The sequence below is a fragment of the Bombina bombina genome, chromosome 8 (genome assembly GCF_027579735.1).
Source record: "Bombina bombina isolate aBomBom1 chromosome 8, aBomBom1.pri, whole genome shotgun sequence".
In the NCBI taxonomy this organism is placed as follows: domain Eukaryota; kingdom Metazoa; phylum Chordata; class Amphibia; order Anura; family Bombinatoridae; genus Bombina; species Bombina bombina.
The window spans coordinates 191,937,231-191,961,538 of record NC_069506.1 but is presented as its reverse complement, the minus strand read 5'-3'; the positions used below and the strand labels follow the sequence as shown (position 1 = coordinate 191,961,538).

Below are 24,308 nucleotides of genomic sequence, written 5' to 3'. Positions count from 1 at the left end.
ATGTTTACAGATGTTATTGTTCGTAATTATCCCCCTTCCTAGTCAATTCCCCTACACCTTATTGAGTCAGAACACTTTATGGGAGAAAAAGGACGTATGTGACCTTCTTCCAGCACATGACGTACAGAGTCTGCTGCAGGATGGTGGCTCATTACAAACCAAAAGAAGGGTAAAATTGTTTATACAAATTGTAGGCTTAAAGGGAAATGAACCTTTCATGGTTGAGATAGAGCGTGCAGTTCTAATCAACTTTCTAAATTACTTCTACTATCAAATTCTCTTCATTCTCTTAGTATCTTTTGTTGAAACAATGTGTATGGAACACTATATGGCAGCGGTTTTGCAAGAGCACTAGACAGCAGCGCTATTTCCTGCCACATACCTAGGTATCTCTTCAACACACTAAACAAATATAATAGAAGTAAACTGGGGGGAAAAACAAGTTTTCAGTAGTATGCTGTCTGAATCACAAAAGAAAATATTTATGTTTCATATCCCTTTAAGTTTTATGTTGAATATATTTATAAAATAAAAAATACGACTCCCTTTAAGGAGATTTTACTGTAGTAATGTGGCTTCATGATTACTACTTACCAGGGTCACCATTTTTGGCAGAACCTGGTATTTTCATAAACCAGCCCAGAGCCGTCAGCTTGCTTTCCACTGCTGGCACTCATAGCTATGCATAATTGCATCGTGCAGGAAGCAAACCCATTAGCTATCCCTACAGTAGCATAATATAAGTGTTCCATCAGCAGCTGAAGCTTCTAAACCCCGAGTGTTCCTTTCCAACTCATAGGTACCACACACAAGATCTCTCTGAATGCAGAGTAATCATCTGATTGGCTGACTCACCTGGGTATAAGATGGGAACTGAGAGATACCCATTTTCTAACCATACCAAGTATCACTCAAAAGGTGAGACGTATGTTTTTAAAAAAAGATTAGGACTATAACATACCAGTGGAAATCTCCGTTTTATATTTATAATGTACTAGAAAATGGTCCCAGTTTTAAACCATTTACAGAATAAATTGACATTAAACAGTTTGAGCTTGCAATGTGTGAGTAACTTATCAATATACTTTCATTTTTATTGTAACACCTTTTATCTATGAATACAAAATTGTGGGCTTTCCAATTCCCATGAGAATTAGAAGTGCAGACACCACACACATAGCACTTCTATTACCCATACAGCAATTATTAGCTCACTCTAGTACAGGGCTCAACAAACCCGGGAGCCAGGGAGCCACTGGCTCCTAGAATTGTACCCCTGGCTCCTAACTTTTGGGTCAATCTCCATATATCTATATTCAAATATCACTGTCTGGCTCCTAAAGCTTTGCCTTGCTCCTACATTTTTAACAGATTTGATGACCCCTGCGTCTAGAAACTTTTTTTATATCTGTCCCTAATTGGCCTCAGTTAAAAACATAAGATATGGAAATCCTGGGTTAAACATGACAGCTCCTATTATTTAATAGAGACAACAACGCTACACTTATTTCTTCAATATCTCAACAGCTCATAGAATAAAAAAAATATGAATACAGTTGCAAATCTCTGCGTGGAATACATCATTAGGTCTAGCATTTAGGTATGGTCACATGACCATTAATTCACAAATGTGACAGAGGCCATTGGTTTGCACCTCTCTATGGCAGCTAGTAGGTTTTTGATTAAAAAAAACAAAAACATTTTTTAGCTATATTTCTTAACACTGCACAAAACGCTAGTATTGTGGTAAATCTGCATTATTTGCATATGACTATAGTAGAGGACATGATTCATACGTGTGACCTTGCTCTGCTATCAATATTTTTGAAGGTTCGTGTTCAACAACATTGCAGTTGTTGAATGTTTATACTATTCCAATAAAATGTGATACAATCTGTAAAGAATCCAGCTGGTATTTAGCATACAGACTTGCAATGTTGTTTTTACATTTTTCTGGGTTTTTTTGTTGAGCAGAGAAGGAATGTGTTTGGTGCAAAAAAGCTTCCAACTGAGTAATACTCTCAGGGAATGAAGAGTTGTACCAAACCTCTTATGTTTGTATATGAAAATAGTTTTGTAAGGAGACGAGGTCTAACACTATGGGGTTGATTACAAACCACTAGAAACACTTATCAAATGATATATTAACAAAATTCCCTATAGAGACTTTATTATTATTTATTGTTATTTTTTATCATTAAATCTAATCTAACAAGATAATCAGTATGACATGTACAGCCAATCACTGGTGAAGAGGCAGGGCTGGACTGGGAAATCACACTGTCCCTGGAACTGTTTGAGACCGGACCCAAGACCCCACATTCCCGCCTTCATCCCTGCACCGTACCTTGCCTAGGGCCTTTTTTTTTCTGCTACAAGCCCATAAACCCTCGTTAGGAGCACAGTGGCCATGAATAAATGTGCAACACGTGGGCACAAGGCTCTCTCCGTGACCTCCCTGACAAAGGATGCGGCCAATGGATAAAAGTGACGGTATACCAGCGGGCTAATCTGACACTGTGAAAAGGGAAAGGTTAGTTCACCTCATCCATAGGCATCATCTTGGTATTCTTTGTTGAAATGCATACCTAGGTAGGCTCAGGAACTAGGAGCTAGCTACTGATTAGTGGTTGCAAATATATGCCTCTTGTCATTGACTTAGCAATGTGTCCAGCTAGCTCCCAGTAGTTAATTGCTCCTCCTTCAACAAAGGATACAAAGAGAATAAAGCAAAACTGATAAATAAATCAATTGTAAAGTTGTTTACAATTGTATGCTCTCTCAGTGTTTCTCAACCGCGGTCCTCAAGTACCCCCAACTGTCCAGGTTTCCATTATAGCTATACTAGTGCACAGGTGATCAGCAACACCATGGTTACTAACCTGCTCTCGTCGATTAGCTGATTATTTCACCTGTGCACTGGTTCAGCTATAATGAAAACCTGGACTGTTGGGGGTACTTGAAGACCGCGGTTGAGAAACAATGCTCTATCTGAATCATGAAAGAAAAACTTAGGGTTTCATGTCCCTTTAAGGCAAAACAGAGCATGATTCACAGAATTCAACTACCATATACTGCAGTGAATACATATTTTTCATTTAAATTTAAGAAGTAGTATATTTGTATGTACAAATGTACTGGTGTAATGTGTTTCCTTCATAACTGTTTAACCCCTTCATATCTGGGTGCAAGTGATTAGATCAGAACAAATTTCTAATTTAAAAGCACTTGCCGGGAAAAATTAAATCATGTAATCATTGATGTGATCACGTGATTTCAAGGCTGGGATCGGATCATGGGGGACTGTCTATGATGCTAGGCACGCCCCCCTTGGTCCGAGTTTCCATTTTTACAAAGGAGGAGGCTGCAGGGCGCCATATAAGGTAGGACGTTCCATGCAGTGCTATCAGTGCTAAAGCCCAGCGCTGTTAGGGTGGAATGGAACAGTGTCTAGGGGTTAAAGCAAAAACAATTGTTAAAACAGGGCAAGAATAGCTGTGTATATGGTAGATCTTTAAAAGAGAGGAGTAGGCAATACACAATGCTATTGTCTACCTGGAAGAAAAATAGGCACGCCTGTAGTGTGCTGCCTTACATAAAGTAAAGTAATAATTAGGCACACCTACAAGCTTGCGTGTAAAAGATAAACCAGTGTTTCTATAATTTAAAAGGGACATTGTGCTGTAAAACTTTCTCTCCTTTTATGGGTTTAACCTGCTGAAATGTATGAAGTGGCATAAAAAATAATAATATAAAATTAGCTCCTTTACCTTTATTTTATCTGAAATAGCTGCTTTTATCTGTTAAAACTGGCACCTATACTGAAAATTTCGATACTGCAGTACTGGCTATAGAAAAGCTATGAATACAAGAGTCAGCAACAGAGATTAACCTCCCAGTGGAGGATGGAAGAGAGTCAGAGCCAAGCCTAACTTATCAGCTGCTTGACTCGATACATTGTCCCTTTAAGGATTTTTATTAAGAATATAAACCACAAACATTAACACCATTTGCTGACTATCATATACCTACAATTCGAGTTACAGTACCCCTTTGGCAATACTGTCTAATATGCGGGTTGCTTTAGACATAACACTGAGTTATGCAAGACTAATTATGTTTAAGGTTCGGGATATGCAGGTGTATCACAACAGTCAACTATGGGCTAAATTACAAGTGAAGCGCTATATTATTGAGTGCCCGCAAACAATCAGCCATTACAACTTTATTAAATATGAATGTTGCAGTAATTTGTTTTTATATGTTTTCATCTACTTGACTGCAAAGGGCTCCAATGCACTTATATGTGTGTACATATGCATTACTATATGTCTCTAAATACATATATACACATATAAATACATATGTACACACACATACACATATAAATACATATGTACACACACATATAAATACATATATACACATATAAATACATATGTACACACACATACACATATAAATACATATGTACACACACATATAAATACATATATACACATATAAATACATATGTACACACACATACACATATAAATACATATATACACATATAAATACATATGTACACACACACACACATAAATACATATGTACACACACATATACACATATAAATACATATATACACACACACACATATAAATACATATATACACATATAAATACATATGTACACACACACACATAAATACATATGTACACACACATACACATATAAATACATATGTACACATATATACACATATAAATACATATGTACGCACACACACATATTAATACATATATACACATAAATACATATGTACACACACACATACACATATAAATACATATGTACACACACATACACATATAAATACATATATACACATATAAATATATATGTACACACACATATAAATGCATATGTACACACATCCCTTTGCCTGAGATCTCATATATTTGAGCCCTTATAACTTTGTGCAATGTTTTAAAAAAAAATATATAAATATAAAAGATACTGTACTTTATAATGTATTTTGTTGCATTTTGTGACACTTTTTTCGTTTCGCGAAACAGTTAACCAGAGCTCTGAATATGCACTATCCCAAAGAGCTTTAACTATAAGTGCGCTTAATCGATTGTGTTTACTTTCAACTTGTAATACGAGAGAGAAACCTGACGCACACAAACACCCACAATAAACCCCTTTTTGCTTGCGCGTAACTGATAGTGCTCCACTTGTAATCTGGCCCTTAATGTGAACTGTTTACTGCCACTCTGAATGAGGGAATGCAGAGAATGCTACATTTCAGCTTGCCTACAGGGCTGTCATAAAGACCTCTCTACGCCGCCATATAAAAAGTTGTCTCTTAAAGTTCAAATTGATGTCAACTGTTTTATTAGGCTGTTGGCCGGCTGAAGCAGGCCTCCTGCAGGTTCACAATTTTTTTTTTGTTTGTTTCCGGCTCATTCGGAAAAAAGCTGAGCAAGGGCAGCATTTCCCTTTCTTTTGCCCACAGCATGATGCCACATACATGAACTGAGGCAGATTGGAAGAATTCCATATTGAGACAGCAGGGCGATCTAGAATTAGTTGCATTAAGGTGGACAGCTATCCTCCCCTAGACTTGATCAGCCAGGATAGTTTCATGTCATAAGACTGCCAAGTGCAATCTGTCTAGGAGAGGTGACAAGCAACTCTAGCAGGACAGGTTTCTGCGTGTTTGGCAGGTTCTTGATTTATGTGTACAAAAGGGAGTTTGGTGAAGGTCACAAAACAGCAAATGGAGAGGTCAGTACTGAACACCAGGAGGGCAGGGGGGTCATCTGGTTAGCAGCTATTAGGATGTCTGCACTTGAGATAACCTCTGATAACACTCACTGAACTGATGCAGGACAGTTGTTAGTCTGGGTTTTACTAGAATGACTATAGCTTCAGGAAATACATTTCTAGAGGGGAGTGGAATGTTATGCAGTATAGGTGTGTATAACAAACTGTGTTAGACATGTGTATAAGCAGTGCATGTGTGTCATACAGGTGTCTGTGTGTGTATAAGCAGTGCATGTGTGTCATACAGGTGTCTGTGTGTGTATAAGCAGTGCATGTGTGTCATACAGGTGTCTGTGTATAAGCAGTGTGTGTGTGTCATACAAGTGTCTGTGTGTGTGTATAAAGGCTGTGCATGTGTGTCATACAGGTGCCTGTGTGTGTATAAAGGCTGTGCATGTGTGTCATACAGGTGCCTGTGTGTGTATAAAGGCTGTGCATGTGTGTCATACAGGTGCCTGTGTGTGTATAAAGGCTGTGCATGTATGTCATACAGGTGTCTGTGTGTGTATAAGCTGTGCATGTGTGTCATACAGGTATAAGCTGTGCATGTGTGTCATACAGGTGTTTGTGTGTGTATAAGCAGTGCATGTGTGTCATACAGGTGTCTGTGTGTGTATAAGCAGTGCATGTGTGTCATACAGGTGTCTGTGTGTGTATAAGCAGTGCATGTGTGTCATACAGGTGTCTGTGTGTGTGTAAGCAGTGCATGTGTGTCATACAGGTGTCTGTGTGTGTGTAAGCTGTGCATGTGTGTCATACAGGTGTCTGTGTGTGTGTAAGCTGTGCATGTGTGTCATACAGGTGTCTGTGCGTGTAAATGCAGTGCATGTGTGTCATACAGGTGTCTGTGAGTGTAAAGGCATTGCATGAAAGTTACATTTGGACTTTACTATCCCTTTAACATTTGAATCAACTTTATTTTGTTATTGTTTGCAATTTATGATCAGGGTTGCATCCTAAGTAACCCTTATCTCTTTAAAATTATGGGTAGAACATTATAGTAACTGGATTTAAAGGGACAGTCAAGTCCAAAAAAAACTTTCATGATTTAAATAGTGAATGTAGTTTTCAACAACTTTCCAATTTACTTTTATCACTAATTTTACTTTGTTCTCTTGGTATTCTTAGTTGCAAACTAAACCTAGGAGGTTCATATGCTAATTTATTAGACCTTGAAGACTGCCTCTATTCTGAATGCATTTTGACCACTAGAGGGCATTAGTTCATGTGTTTCATATAGATTACATTGAGCTCATGTACGTGAAGTTACCCCGGAGTGAGCACTGATTGGCTAAAATGCAAGTCTGTCAAAAGAACTGAAATAAGGGGGCAGTTTGCAGAAGCATAGATACAAGGTAATCACAGAGGTAAAAAATGTATTTCTATAACAGTGCTGGTTATGCAAAACTGGGGAATGGGTAATAAAGGGATTATCTATCTTTTTAAACAACAAAAATTATAGTGTAGACTGTCCCTTTAAGTTTTTCTCCAACAGTATTGTTAATTCAGTAATATTTCTCCTTGCAAAAGGAACTTTTTTCTTGCCATGTCAGTGATGGCAGTGCATCTGCACATTGTAGTGTAAAGTAATCTGCCAAAAAGATTTATCTTCTGCCCCTGCAACTTACAACTACGCTATTTTTCAGTTATCACTGTGTGAAAAGTGCTTGAACCAGTGAACAGCTCACAAGTTAATTTAAAATATAAATTTCAAACACAACATCCATGTTTTAATAATTTTATTAAAAGGTATCAGTGCTGCAATGATAACATGAACTGTGAACATGACTGCTGGCAATATAGCCATATGGTGCATGCACGTGCATGTGACAACGCTTTTAACATGCAACATTATGTCTCTAAGAAAGCATTGGATATATGCGCATGTGTTTGACCAATTGCCCTGTAGGCAGACGGATGCATGTGCATGTAGTATCACTGTTACAATGATAGCATTTTTCTATTATCACACACACACTAGTTGAGCTTTCTTTGCCAGCTGTATTTTAAAGGACCAGTCAACACATTAGATTTGCATAATCAACAAATGCAAGATAACAAGACAATGCAATAGCACTTAGTCTGAACTTCAAATGAGTAGTAGTTTTTTTATAACCAATTTCAAAGTTATGTATATTTCCACTCCCCTTGTACCATGTGATAGCAATCAGCCAATCACAAATGCACATACGTATAGTCTATGAATTCTTGCACATGCTCAGTAGGATCTGGTGACTCAAAAAGTGTAAATATAAAAGACTGTGCACATTTTTTTAATGGAAGTAAATTGGAAAGTTGTTTAAAATTACATGCTGTATCTGAATCATGAAAATTTAATTTAACCTGAGTGACTAACCAGCTGTGTTTGAATAATGTTCTTATTATAGAGTAGATCACTTTTCAAATTCTCAATGATTGACAGTTTCTGGGTAATTTTTCACTTATTTCACAACTAAAATGACTTTATAAAAACCCCAGTCAACACCTTTTAACTTATTACTGGGTACCCCAAACAAATTTTCAGATGCAACATTGGTTTTGTGCATAAATACTGAGTGACAGCAAAAAACAAGGTCACCAAACTGATACAAAATGCTACTAATTATCTTCCGAAAACAAGTGCAAGAGATTGTGATCAGCCCTCATATTACATTAGATGACCCCATATGGTACCAGATATTCACATTCATTAAAAAAAATTAAAATCAACACGATGCCACAAAGCAAAGAACATTGTCATACACTGCTCTATCTAGTATAGGGGGGACAGAATTGGATTACTTACGTTGCCCAGGCCTTCATGGTGGGACAGGTTACAGCTGTGCAGAATTCAGAGATGGAGCCGTACATTAAGCTGACGTGGTTATAAAAGGCGGAGGCTGTAAAGTGAAAAAAGAAAATATATAGTTATATCAACAATTAGTCAAATTATAAGTAGTCACAAAATGATTGACATGAAGGAGACATTATTTATTTTTATATATATATATATATATATATATATATATATACACACACATATATATACAGGTAGCCCTCGTTTTACAACGGTTCAATTTACACAGTTTCAACCTTTTTTCCAGTCATGTGACTGCTATTAAAAAACATTGAGAAGCAGTTCATTTATTAAAATAGCCAGTAGGTGGAGCTGTCCGCTTGTGTTGCAGCAAAGCCAAGCAAGCTGAAATTAATCAGTTTAACCAGACCTGAGCTATCAAGCAGATTTCAAAGGAACAAGATCTTCCTGTCTATAAATCAGTCCAGATTGGAATGCATAGAAAGAACTGTTTGCAGAAAAATGGAAGTGAAGTCTGTGTTGTGTGATTATTTTATTAGGTTTATAATGCTGTTTAGCAGTTAAAGTCTTCATTTCAAAGCTTTAAAAATAATGTATTAGGTGTTACTTATGACAATTTTGAGAGGGGCCTGGAACCTATCTCCCTCACTTCCCATTGATTTACATTATAAACTGGGTTTCAATTTACAACGGTTTTTATTTACAACCATTCCTTCTGGAACCTAACCCTGGTGTAAACTGAGGGCTACCTGTATATGTGTGTGTGTGTGTGTATGTATATATATATATATATATATATATATATATACACATACATACATACATATACATATACACATGTGTGTGTGTGTGTATGTGTATATATATATATAAAAACATACATACATACATATACACATATATATACATATACACATCCAACTGCAGTTCTTTCAAATCTTGATATATTATTTTTACTTGTCTCTCTTTAAAGGGACAGAACCATTAAATTACTGCATAGAAAATGAGCTTTTCCACAGAAGTACTATATGTAAATTGTTTCCAATGCACCATAGAACTCTGAGTAAGATATGCAAATTAGATATACAATATCTCGTGCAATCCCCTTTATGGGGTGGGTGCAGGGAAAAAAAAATTTCTAAGCATTACCAAGCAGCAAATCAAACCTATCTTCTGATTATGAGATTTTTTTTTTGCTGCACCCATCCCATAAAGGGGATTGCATTTGGAAGCAAAAAGCATGAGATATTGTATATCTCATTTGCATATCTTACCCAGAGTTCCCTGGTGAATTGATAACTATGTATATAGAGTACTTCAGAGAAATACAAGCAGGGATTCTTGCCTAGATTTGCAAATTTTCTGTACAATAATTCCATGGCTCTTTCTTTAATGAAATGGAGTATTTTAATATCATGCTTTTATCTCCACCATAACTCAAATGAGTGTGTGTGTGTTTATTTATTTAATTTATGTTTAAATATTTTTTTCTTTCAAAAGACACAGTAAAACACCTTTACAAGAATTTTTTTTTTTATCTTGCTATAGAACATCAGCCAAGTCTAATTATTTTTAAAACAAACATCTTGTTTGCTGTAATTGTTTTTAAATAGCCAAACTCCACCCACCACTTGCCTCATTCTGAGGAGCAAATCTGGGCTTTGGTCTACAGAGAACAAGGGCTAGCCACAGTCATATTTTAGTATTGTGTGCATTATTTTGCAGTTCTTATCTGTTTAAGCCAAATAGGGAATTGTATGTAGCAAGGTAGCCTTAAGTCTGCAGTATTCTTTTTACGCTCTGAGAAAATAGATAATCCTACATTTTCAGAGCTAAATCCCATGAAAAGTGGGCACAATAAGTAATAAAAGTATATTGCAAAGTTGTTTGCGTCTCTTTAAGTACACAAAGATAGTGTCTACAAGGATATGCTTTTTGCCATAGGATGCTTTCACTCTATCAGGTCAGGGAGTAAATATGCAGAGTCCAGCATAAAAGCTGAGCTTAGAGTCTAATTAGCAGAGGCGTAACTAGAAACCACAGGGCCCAGGTGCAAGAATCTAAGAAGGACCTCCCCACCCCCACACCCAAAAAAAGTGAATTTGATACATCTTTTTAAAAAAAAAAAAAAAAAACATTTAACACAAAAAAAAATGTGAATCAGATTACATGTCTGCAAAAGGAGGTACCCTGTGCCCACAGTCTGTGAGATGGTCTGACCCCCTATTAATGTATATAGTGACATTGTTTAACCCACCAGTACTGTATATAGTAAGTTAGTGACACAGTCTGTAATTTGCCGGTGAGATAGCTGGCCTGACCTTACCTGCCCCAGTACTTTATAAAGTGACCACAGTAGTCTGTGACATAGTCCAGCCCCCCCATACTGTATACAGTGGTACTGTATAGTGACACTGTTTACCCCCTCCCCCCATGCTGTAGTAACAATGTCTGTAATTTGCTGGTTCCACAAACATACACACACACATACATACATGCATAAATACACACACATAAACACCAATGGGTAACACAGAAAGACTAACCCCTGTAGTAAGAGACACTAGTGAAGCATCATGTCACACTCACATGATACCAGTGCAGGCAACATTTTTTTATTAAAAAAATCTACACCCCCTGTAATTTCGCCCCCTGCTTATTAGGTTGAGAATTCATAATAAACTTGATTTCTACTTGAAAGTATCAACACTCCCTGGGTTAATGTGATATTCTGAACTGGCGCCTTTTATTTTTAGCAGACCCACACTAACATTAAAGCCTCATATAAAATCTAATTTAATAATATTGTATGCCAAACGCTAGTGATGTATGAGTGGCAAAGAACACATGGACTTCTTCCCAAGCTAAAGAAAGAAAATATATTATGAAAAGGGGAACAGGGAGGAGTAGGTTTGTGGTAAGAATCTGCACAAGAGATGGAAGGGGAAATTAGATCCTGATTTAAAACCTCAGACTAAGTAAAAGACGTATGTTAAAATGCAGAAAAACAACTCTGCCATATGAATGTAAATCTTACGATTTAACCATTGGATGTTTTTTTTTTTTTTTAAATTAATGGCGATAATTTCTTGGGAGGACAGATACTACCTATTTTGCTTAAAGGGACAGTCTAGTCAAAATTAAACTTTCATGATTCATATAGGACATGCAATTTTAAACAAATTTCCAATTTACTTTTATCATCAAATTTGATTTGTTCTCTTGGTATTCTTTGTTGAAAGCTAAACCTAGGTAGGCTCATATGCTAATTTGTAAGCCATTGAAGGCCGCCTCTTATATCAGTTCATTTTGACAGTTTTTCAAAGCTAGATAGCACTAGTTCATGTGTGCCATATAGATAACATTGTGCTCACTCTCCTAAGGAGTTATTTATGCGTCAGCACTGATTGGGTAAAATGCAAGTCTGTCCCCTTATCTCAGTTCTTTTAACAGTCTGCAGAGGTTTAGTAACAAAGTAATCACAGAGGTTTTTCTGAACAGGAAACTGTAGGTGAGCCAATCAGTAATAGAAGACATGAATTGCAACCAATCACCTTCAGTTTTCGGACTCTGCCATCAATGAGATATATTTGACGGCCGATGGCTGTCACATGATGCAGTGGGAAGGAAAATGCATTTAGTGGTTCTTTAATACAATACACAAACAATGTTGTATGAGCTTTATCATTTTTTTATTTCAGTTTCCCTTTAACAGATTGTGCTGTAGAGGACTGCAACACATTGCATAACAATATACTGCAGCCTGCTTTGACAGCCAATGGAATTGCATCTTAAATTACAATTTTCTGTGCAAACCCCCCCCCCCCCTAAAACAACGTGAGCATTCATTTACAGGCTCATAAATGAAACACTTATTTAAATGACTGATTTATTTAGTGGTTAAATGATCTATTTTTCTGTTTACGTAGGATAAAATAATGTTACAATAGGAAGCCAGGATACTGCAACCCAAGAGTCAACCGCGCATTTTCTTCTAGCATGTCTGTGAACCAGAAATATCTAATTACCATATTACTTAGCAGGACAACTGACTAATAAACTCTCATTACTGATTGATGGTAAATCTTTAAAGAGGTGCCAAAAATAGACCAGTAATTGATACATCGGTTCCTAGATGCCAGCTTGAACAATCTTTTTGTTTTTCTTATTTAGGAAGAAAAGAAGGATTCTAAAAACGTACAATGACAAATACGACAAAGCACGCAGTATCCCACAATTGAATTAAAACTCTCTTCGCCTCAGACCACACACACAGAAAATGTTAGCAATAAAACTGTTCTGAAGATTGATAATAAAAGGTCCTTTGTTGCCAAAATGGTCTAAAACAACAACAACAACAACAACCAAGAACATGTCTTTAATAAAAATCATATTAAAATGTGTATTAGTTTGAACACACAAATAAATACTTTAGTGCATAGGTCAGTCACTATTTATACATATGGACTTTATTTGTTTTAGACCGGGTACAAAATTTGTCGACCAGAAACAAAAAACAAAAACAAAAAAGACTACACTATCTGCCAGCAACAGATGTCTGCTTATGTGAATATTGTAAGATTATTGTTTGTATGCGATTACCTCTTTAAAACACAGATATAGCAAAGGCAATATACTTTCATTATTTATTTTGAGCCCTTTGACTGCAATTTAACTGGGAAAAAAAGTAGAGTTTTCCCAATTCTGAGTATTGTTAAAGCACACTGCAGACGTCACAAATCTAACTGTGCTACATATCTGCAACAAGGTATACAGGGAGTGCAGAATTATTAGGCAAATGAGTATTTTGACCACATCATCCTCTTTATGCATGTTGTCTTACTCCAAGCTGTATAGGCTCGAAAGCCTACTACCAATTAAGCATATTAGGTGATGTGCATCTCTGTAATGAGAAGGGGTGTGGTCTAATAACATCAACACCCTATATCAGGTGTGCATAATTATTAGGCAACTTCCTTTCCTTTGGCAAAATGGGTCAAAAGAAGGACTTGACAGGCTCAGAAAAGTCAAAAATAGTGAGATATCTTGCAGAGGGATGCAGCACTCTTAAAATTGCAACGCTTCTGAAGCGTGATCATCGAACAATCAAGCGTTTCATTCAAAATAGTCAACAGGGTCGCAAGAAGCGTGTGGAAAAACCAAGGCGCAAAATAACTGCCCATGAACTGAGAAAAGTCAAGCGTGCAGCTGCCAAGATGCCACTTGCCACCAGTTTGGCCATATTTCAGAGCTGCAACATCACTGGAGTGCCCAAAAGCACAAGGTGTGCAATACTCAGAGACATGGCCAAGGTAAGAAAGGCTGAAAGACGACCACCACTGAACAAGACACACAAGCTGAAACGTCAAGACTGGGCCAAGAAATATCTCAAGACTGATTTTTCTAAGGTTTTATGGACTGATGAAATGAGAGTGAGTCTTGATGGGCCAGATGGATGGGCCCGTGGCTGGATTGGTAAAGGGCAGAGAGCTCCAGTCCGACTCAGACACCAGCAAGGTGGAGGTGGAGTACTGGTTTGGGCTGGTATCATCAAAGATGAGCTTGTGGGGCCTTTTAGGGTTGAGGATGGAGTCAAGCTCAACTCCCAGTCCTACTGCCAGTTTCTGGAAGACACCTTCTTCAAGCAGTGGTACAGGAAGAAGTCTGCATCCTTCAAGAAAAACATGATTTTCATGCAGGACAATGCTCCATCACACGCGTCCAAGTACTCCACAGCGTGGCTGGCAAGAAAGGGTATAAAAGAAGAAAATCTAACGACATGGCCTCCTTGTTCACCTGATCTGAACCCCATTGAGAACCTGTGGTCCATCATCAAATGTGAGATTTACAAGGATAGAAAACAGTACACCTCTCTGAACAGTGTCTGGGAGGCTGTGGTTGCTGCTGCACGCAATGTTGATGGTGAACAGATCAAAAACACTGACAGAATCAATGGATGGCAGGCTTTTGAGTGTCCTTGCAAAGAAAGGTGGCTATATTGGTCACTGATTTGTTTTTGTTTTGTTTTTGAATGTCAGAAATGTATATTTGTGAATGTTGAGATGTTATATTGGTTTCACTGGTAAAAATAAATAATTGAAATGGGTATATATTTGTTTTTTGTTAAGTTGCCTAATAATTATGCACAGTAATAGTCACCTGCACACACATATATCCCCCTAAAATAGCTATAACTAAAAACAAACTAAAAACTACTTCCAAAACTATTCAGCTTTGATATTAATGAGTTTTTTGGGTTCATTGAGAACATGGTTGTTGTTCAATAATAAAATTAATCCTCAAAAATACAACTTGCCTAATAATTCTGCACTCCCTGTATGGTAGGGGGAGTTTGGCTATTGAAAAACAATTGCAGCCAAGTGTTAATGTGTTCAGAAAGTTTTAAAATTCAACTAGTAATTTATGTATGCAACATTACCCAAAAGTTTTTTAATTAGGTGGTATTTTATGTCCCTTTAATGTCATTGGTAATTCTGCTCATCTTCAACTCTTGGCTTTCGTGAACATTGTATATCTGACAGCTCTCAGATGGTAGGAACATCTTAGCGCATTGTAAATGTACTGACCTAGACTGGCATACTACAACATGTATTTTGTATTAGCATTAACAAATACAACAATTAAAGGGACATTACAGCCAAAATTGGAATCCACATGGATACATTTCAGTTTTAAATAGAAGTATTTTTGTAATATATGTATTTGCAAAAATGCTTCTAACAAAAGCTATAGCTGTTTCAAATGTGTTGAACACAGCACTTGCTCAGAGAGCCTAAGGTGCAAGTCCCACTGGCATCCTGAGCAGCTGCAGTATTTAAAATGCTGGTGCACTTAGAATATCTAACTATGCTCCACATGCATGTGCAGAGAAAAATGTTAACACTAAAAACAGTGATACATTTTACAGGATGGATTTTTGCCAATACATGTATATTGCAAATATGTTTCTATTCAAAGATGTAATTCATCTATGTGCATTTTAATATTTTAATTTCAACTGCAATGTCCTTTTTATTTTTTTTATTAAAAAGCAGATTCTATTTTCTGTGTTCTGTTTATTCACACTATGATAAATAATATTGAGTACACTGTCCCTTTAAGTACTTAGCCACAGTTAAGTTTTAATTGAACATTGAAAATCAATAGCTCTCACTATCTTGAAAAAGCAGGCAGGATTTGCAGGGGTCCAGCAACAAAGTAAGCCGATTTGCCAAGTTTATGTTAATTGGAATACATACTGCTGTTTAAAATTTAATGAAGTGCTAATGAGAGCTCATGGCAGATGGAAGGATAGATTCAATAGCTGCCTCTCTAGTTTCTCTGTTTTTCCATGCAGCCCTGTACTAAACTGACCTTATTTCTCAAGTCTTTCTCTAACCTGCTCTATAGAACAGAACCTGGTGAGATGCTACTAAATAAATGCTAGATATGATGTATTGAAAGCAAATGTAGCCTGATAATTCTGAATTTTATATAGATTTTTTTTTTCTAAACAATTTCAAAATGTATTTCAACTTACTGACCCCTGTGTCATTTGACAACCATCAGCCAATCATAAACTCAAAAACATATACATTGTGACCTCTTGCACATGATCAGTAGGCACTAGTGCTTCAGAAAGTGTGCATATAAAAAGATTGTGCAGAATTTGATGATAGAAGTAAATTAGGAAGTCTCTTAAAACTGCATGCTCTTTCTGAATTAATTAACTTTAGTGTCCCTTTAAATGTGCAAACAGTTGCTATGTGGACTATAGCAATGTTGAAGGGAAGGGATGTCAATCCCTGTGAGATAGTAACAGTATATGAGCTCATATTAAACAAGATGGGTAAACGCTTTCCCAACTCTGAGCTCTACTGATAAATCACATGGATGGGCTGCTCTGTAGTTGGAAAATGCTGTGGCTTCCAAGAGGGACTTTAACAATGTGTATAACCTTGTTACAAAGTGACACTAATGCAAAAAAAATTCTAACACATTATAGCTTTTCATTTCTGCATTAGAATGTCCCTTTAAAACGGAGAGTCAATACTTTATTTGCGTTTCCCCCTACTTTAGTAGCAAACAAGCTTTTCAGAGCGTGATGTGCCAGCTGTGCTGAAAGATAATATACAGCTCTCTCAGCAGAATGCAGGGCTTATTTATCATGCTGAGATCTTGCTCTGAGGTTGCTTTTAAAGGAGACTTTGTGAAATGCAAACAAATAAAAATATTAAAGGGACAGTATGCATTCGAGCAAATTAAAGAAATTAAAAGGACAGTAGAAAGGCAAAATTAAACTTTCAGGATTCAGATAATAAGCATGCAATTTTAAATAACTTCCTAATTTACTTCTCTTATCAAATTTGTTAATTTGATATCCTTTGATGAAGGGTAAACCTAGGTAGGCTCATAGGAGCTCAGGAAAGTGCACGTGTCATAAATGAGATAGGAAAGACAAAATTAAACTTGCTTGATTCAAATAGAGCATGTTATTTTAGAACACTTTAATTCACTTCTATTTTCAAATGTGCTTCGTTCTCTTGATATCCCTTGATAAAAAATACACACATATCCTACACTAGTGGGAGCTAGATGCCGATTGGTGCCTGCACACATTTGTCTCTTGTGATTGGCTAACTAGATGTGTTCAGCTAGCTGCCGGCAGTGCAATCCTGTTCCTTCAGCAAAGGATAACAAGGGAATGAAGCACATTTGACAATAGAAGTAAACTAGAAAGTTGCTTGAAATTGTATGTTCTATCCGAATCATGGAAGAAAATGTTGGGGTTTCCAGTCTCTTTAAGCATTTTTGTCAGCAGTGTTTGCAAACGTAAAAAAATAATAAGTATATAAAACATTGTTGCAAACACTGTAACCACAGAATGCTACAGATAGGTATACACTTCAACAAAAGGATAACATGAGAATATAGCAAATTTGATAAAATAAGTAAATAAAATAAGTAAACTTGCAAGCTCTGTTTGAACCTAACATAAGTTTAATTTTTACTTAACTGTCCTTTTAAGATAGTTTTTCTATTACACGCAATAAATATCCGTCTCCCCCTTTTTCTCCTGACTCCTCTGAATATTGATATACATCATATACATACAAAATGTTCAGCATATCTGCATGCTCCAATGCTATCTAAATATGCTTTCATTGAAATTAGCTAAGTTTTAACAAAGGATAGCAAGAAAAATTGGTACGTTAGGTACAGATGTAAAATTTGATGATTTTTCTTTTCTTTTTGTTTTAAATTGCAGGTTCTATCAAAGTCTAATTTTGACTTCCACACCCCTTACATTTCTTGTCTTCCTGAAAGGGCTGCAGTGCATGGTATAACAATGTGTTGTAATCCTCTGATGAGCGTTTGACCTCTCTTGTTTTAGGTGCAAACTAATAAAACATTCATGAGTTCAGGATATTGTAAATATCCACGTTGTTACTTTCAACGTCTCCTAGCATAACTGTTATCTGTACAAGGAGGGAAATGCTTGACATATTTGTTGAAAATAATGAATATTGAATGGCAGTATCTGTTCATCTGAAACTAATGCAGAATGTTTGATGAACATTTGACATGTATTTTTGTAAATAAAGGGCTAGATTTCAGGTGGAGTGCCAATTTATTGTGAGCCTGTAAATGGGCAAATTCGCTCGTTTGCAGGCACGCGATAAATAACCAGCCATTACAAATGTCTGGTTATTGCTACCGCAAGCTCGCAGTAGCAATTAGCGCTCATAAAATTAAAGGGACAGTCAACACCAGAAATAATGTTTAAAAAGATAGATAATCCCTTTATTACCCATACCCTAGTTTTGCAAAACCAACACTGTTATAATAATATACTTTTTATCTCTGTGATTACCTTGTATCTAAGCCTCTGCAAACTGCTCCCTTATTTCAGTTCTTTTAACAGACTTGCATTTTAGCCAATCGGTGCTCACTCCTAGGTAAATTCACGTGCGTGAGCTCAATGTTATCTATTTGAAACACATGAACTAATGCTCTCTAGTGGTGAAAACTGTCAAAATTAGAGACAGCCTTTAAGGTCTAAGAAATTAGCATATGAACCTCCTAGGTTTAGCTTTCAACTAAGAATACCAAGAGAACAAAGCAAAATTGGTGATAAAAGTAAATTAGAAAGTTTTTTAAAATTATATGCCCTATATTTTTGGACTTGACTGTCCCTTTAACCAGAGATCAGATCTCTGGTTAATTTTATAAATTTCCCTCAATTGCAACCAAAATTAAGTATAACATTTTTAAAAATGTAGCATTTTTAATTTTATTAAAAATAACTGCACAAAGCCGTTTTTTGGGCTTAATGTTGGGGGGGTGCCTTTACATTGCAGTCTATAGGGATCTGTGTGTTCCCTGTAAATATATATATATGTATACATATATATTTATGTGTCAATATGTGTATGTACACAGATAAGCATATACATATATAGTTAACATTTGCTGCCCATCGCTGCGCGACTTACCCCCTTTGCTGCTGCGCTAGGTATTTATGTTGTGTCTAACGGCATGAGAACGAGGCTCCTATTGGCGCCTATGGAAGCACACTATATTGAGCACAAAGCTTCCATGCAAAGCGAACTACAATACCAGCGCAGAATTGCGTGCTCTAGTATTGCGAATGGAGTGCAAATATTGGGCTAGCGTAAGCACTATTTTCCCTTTTTACCAAATATAAATGTTGAACATGTAAATATTAATATCTTAAACACCATTGTAAGTCTATGGCAATCAATATTCATATATCATATGAGCATTGTAGTGTTAACATTAAATATCTGAATGTTAACATTCATTCTATAGAACAATCTGAACAATATTCATTCTGTCAATCAAATGTTAAAATCCAGTCATTCACCACTCCTTATTTGTATGCATATGAATCCATTTGGTCTGCTTATAAATATATTGTATTTCTTCAATTAATTATCATTTAACTGTTAATTACATTGTTTTATTTAATTTATTAAAATAATTCATCATAAAGATATGTCAAACATATATCAATAAGACTGAAATCAAGTTGTAAAAATGTTTAGGGAGGCGTGTCTTGATGAACTGATTGATTCAGTATGCATGTTATGACAACACTGGCTTGGCGTTTCCCTGAAGCCACAGCATGTGACACTTATGTAAAACTCATTATCATAGCACTACACACACATGATTCTTATACAATGTTAGATCAAAATGTTCCAATCACAAGCCACAAACATGTCACATGACAGAGCAGGATCTATACAATGGAATTGGTTTTAGTAGGATATTAAATGATAATGAACACCAAACATTCCTGCCATGCATTTACCAGAGGGAAAAAGCAAAGCTCTTTTGCCTGTAAAATCAGTAATCTAACTCATAGTAAACTAGCTTTAAAGAGACATAAAATAAATGCTAGATACGATGTATTGATGATTGGTTGATTTTACTGAGCACCCGACTAAAATATTAGCCAATATTAATCTAAAATTAGCTTAGATTAAAAAATATTAGATTTTTATTGCACAGAAAATGATATAATATTCGAAAATATTACACTGCCCCCACCCACCTACTTCATGATGCCACCTGGCTGGCAACATTTTCTGTAGAGAATTCACTGTATGTAGATATTTCTTCAATATTGAAACAAAGAATATACAGTATGGGGGAGATTTATCAAGCTCCCCATGCGGAATTCAGCATTGCACATGAGCACTATTTTGCACTTGCATGCAATCCCGCCCCCTGCCCGCGCACAGCCACTCATGCGCGGGCAGGAGCAGTCAATCTCCCCGGTCGGACTAGACCGCGGAGATTGAATTTCGCCATTTTAGAGGCGAAAGATAAGGGATGCAGCAGTCTGATGACCGCTGCTTGTTAACCTGCAGCCGTAGTGGGTTGAAAGGCTTCAGAGAAAACCCTGCACTCACTAGCAAGCTCACAGCTAAGATTTAAAAGCAAAAATGGAAAGGTTAGTCACCGCATCTGGCCAAATGGGACAAGCGCAGGTACCACGTCAAGGTCCTTTCCAATACCTGGGACCCTAAAACAGCCACACAATGCAAGCTCTCAAATCCAAACAAACTGGGAACAAGGGAAGGGTGCACAGGCTTATGTAATCACCACAGTAATATACAAAACACGGAAGACTGCACTCCTAGACCGGACTGGGTACACATCCCATGACCCTGCAACATGCTCAGCCCTGGGTGCTCAGTGACACTCACAAGAAGCTGTGCTGTCACCAGAGTCACAGGCAGTTAACCCCAGACAGGTCTGGGTGCAAGAACCACTTGCAGAGGGCCAACAAGAATACACTCACGGTTTCTTCAGTCATCTACCTAGGGTGCTTCCACGATATAGATACAACTTGCCAAAGAACGGATGCACTTACTCTAGGATTTTTAAGTTTGTTACCATTTATTGTAAAGTTTCGTAGTGTCACCCCCTTCGTCAGACATTCAAAAATAACTATATATATATATATTTTTTTTTTTTTATATATGTGTATGATTTTATTTTCTATATAGTACTTTAGTTTCTATAAAAGTAATGGGCGCTGTATGTTGAAACTTAGGTTTCTCTTCTGCAGAGGCCCATAGGGACAGAAAGTGTCCAAACAAATTGAAAAGGCCCCTATTTCCAGAGTTAAATTACAGGAAAAGGGGGCAAAATAAATAACCCATGGGTTTCAATATCATTTGTATGCTGATGACACCCAAATCTACCTCTCTGCACCAGACCTACCTCCTTCCTTACTAACCCGTGTCACTAACCGTCTTTCTCATATCTCATCTTGGATGTCCTCTCACTACCTTAAAGGGACACTGTACCCAAAAAATTTATTTCGCGATTCAGATAGAGCATGAAATTTTAAGCAACTTTCTAATTTACTCTTATTATCAAATTTTCTTCATTCTCTTGGTATCTTTATTTGAAATGCAAGAATGTAAGTTTAGATGCCGGCCCATTTTTGGTGAACAACCTGGGTTGTCCTTGCTGATTGGTGGATAAATTCATCCACCAATAAAATAGTGCTGTCCAGAGTACTGAAACCAAAAAAAGCTTAGATGCCTTCTTTTTCAAATAATGATAGCAAGAGAACGAAGAAAAATTGATAATAGGAGTAAATTAGAAAGTTGCTTAAAATTGCTTGCTCTTTCTGAATTACAAAAGAAAAAATTTGGGTACAGTGTCCCTTTAAGCTAAATCTCTCCAAAACTGAACTCCTTATTTTTCCCCCTTCTTCCAATGTCTCCACCCCCAAAATTTCTATAACTGTTGATAATTCCATCATTACTCCTACCCCGCATATCCGATGTCTTGGGGTCACATTTGACTCAGATCTTTCCTTCACTCACATTCAGTCCTTGGCTAAAGCCTGCCGCTTCCACCTTAAAAACATCTCTAAAATTAGACATTTCCTTACACAAGATACAACTAAGATTTTAATCCACTCTCTCATCCTTTCCCGCCTCGACTACTGCAATTCCGTCCTCTCTGGTCTCCCTAGCTGCCGCATAGCTCCTTTACAATCTATTATGAATGCTTCTGCCAGGCTCATCTTCCTTACTCGTCTCTCTTCATCTGCTGCACCTCTCTCCCAATCCCTTCACTGGCTTCCTCTTGCCTCTAGGATTAAAAACAAAATCCTCACTCTGACATACAAAGCTCTCAACTGCACTGCTCCCCCCTAGATTTCAGAACTTGTCTCCAGATACTCTCCCTCCCGTCCCCTTCAATCAGCTCAGGATCTCCTCCTCCTCTCCTGTTACTTCCTCACATTCCCATCTACAGGACTCCTCCAGACTGGCCCCCATCTTATGGAACTCCCTGCCTCGCTCCACAAGACTCTCCCCTAGTTTTAACAGCTTCAAGCGCTCCCTAAAAACTCTACTATTCAGGGATGTTACAACCAACACTAACCTTTCCTAACTCTATTGCTTTCCCCTTGAACCCATTAGAATGTAAGCCTATGAGCCCAGCTGTTTGCAGATCGCCTTCATAAGAGCAGAACAGCTGGAGCAAGCCTACTGATGTATCCTGTTACACAACTGCTATATTCACTAAAGTTTCACATTCTAAGAAAAATCTCTCCAATTCCGAACTCACAGAAGTAAAAGGCAGTTCTAAGTAACCGTTTGCACTTAAAAGGACAAAACACTTAAAAGGACAAAAAAAGCGCAAAAATAAAAACGTGTTAGAGTATTTTATTTTTACACTATTGCTTGTATATAGATATGTGTTTAACCCCTGCAAATGGTTTACACACAGATAAAATCAGCGCCAGAGCAGCAATGCATTACTGGGAGCTAGGAGAACATATCTGGTGAGCCAATGACAAGAGACTAATTTGTGTCGCCACAAATCACCAGCAGTGCATTGCTGCTCCTAAGAATATCTAGGTATGCATTTCAACATAATAACAAAAGTAAAATTTGATACATTGAAAAAAAAAAACTGCATGCTCTATCTGAGCAATTTTGACTTTCATGTCCCTTTAAGATCCTTACGAAAATATTTATTTTCACTCACAGTAGAGTTCCTAGCTGTTCTATATTTTGCAGGACGGTACCAAATTTGGACCGCTGTCTCGTAGCTCTGTATTCTTGCCTTGCGTTCTGGCTTCCACTTTAGAAACAATGGAAATATTGAGTCACAACAAGTTCCTTAACTTGCACATATATTTCCATTTCTGTTTCAAAATACACGCATGTGTTTTAGAATTTACATAACTGAACCTTTAACTTCAGATAAAACTGTAAATAGAGAACTGACAGGTGAGTCAGTGTGTCAGACCATTCTATTATTGCCCTATTGCCTGCTTATAATGCAAAGGAAATAAACACATATTTAACAAATTTAACCGCAATGTGCTACTGGGAACTACAGGGAGTGCAGAATTATTAGGCAAGTTGTATTTTTGAGGATTAATTTTATTATTGAACAAAAACCATGTTCTCAATGAACCCAAAAATCTCATTAATATCAAAGCTGAATATTTTTGGAAGTAGTTTTTAGTTTGTTTTTAGTTATAGCTATTTTAGGGGGATATCTGTGTGTGCAGGTGACTATTACTGTGCATAATTATTAGGCAACTTAACAAAAAACAAATATATACCCATTTCAATTATTTATTTTTACCAGTGAAACCAATATAACATCTCAACATTCACAAATATACATTTCTGACATTCAAAAACAAAACAAAAACAAATCAGTGACCAATATAGCCACCTTTCTTTGCAAGGACACTCAAAAGCCTGTCATCCATGGATTCTGTCAGTGTTTTGATCTGTTCACCATCAACATTGCGTGCAGCAGCAACCAAAGCCTCCCAGACACTGTTCAGAGAGGTGTACTGTTTTCCCTCCTTGTAAATCTCACATTTGATGATGGACCACAGGTTCTCAATGGGGTTCAGATCAGGTGAACAAGGAGGCCATGTCATTAGATTTTCTTCTTTTATATCCTTTCTTGCCAGCCACGCTGTGGAGTACTTGGACGCGTGTGATGGAGCATTGTCCTGCATGAAAATCATGTTTTTCTTGAAGGATGCAGACTTCTTCCTGTACCACTGCTTGAAGAAGGTGTCTTCCAGAAACTGGCAGTAGGACTGGGAGTTGAGCTTGACTCCATCCTCAACCCGAAAAGACCCCACAAGCTCATCTTTGATGATACCAG

At 37.0% G+C, this 24,308-nt stretch overlaps 1 protein-coding gene and 1 long non-coding RNA gene across 5 annotated transcripts in view; one reads left to right on the top strand and one right to left on the bottom strand.

The window, feature by feature from the left end:
- LOC128638686 (MOB kinase activator 2) overlaps window positions 1-24,308 on the bottom strand; it is a 65,071-nt gene that overhangs the window by 12,128 nt on the left and 28,635 nt on the right. For all 4 annotated transcript variants that reach the window (XM_053690804.1, XM_053690805.1, XM_053690802.1 and 1 more), the window contains exon 4: window positions 8,601-8,694. In XM_053690804.1, the coding sequence (XP_053546779.1) occupies window positions 8,601-8,694 (94 nt within the window). The remainder of the gene's footprint in view (window positions 1-8,600; window positions 8,695-24,308) is intronic.
- Window positions 5,636-13,015, top strand: LOC128638688 (uncharacterized). Its single transcript, XR_008399115.1, has 2 exons — window positions 5,636-5,776; window positions 12,786-13,015. It is a non-coding gene; the product is annotated as an uncharacterized LOC128638688 (long non-coding RNA).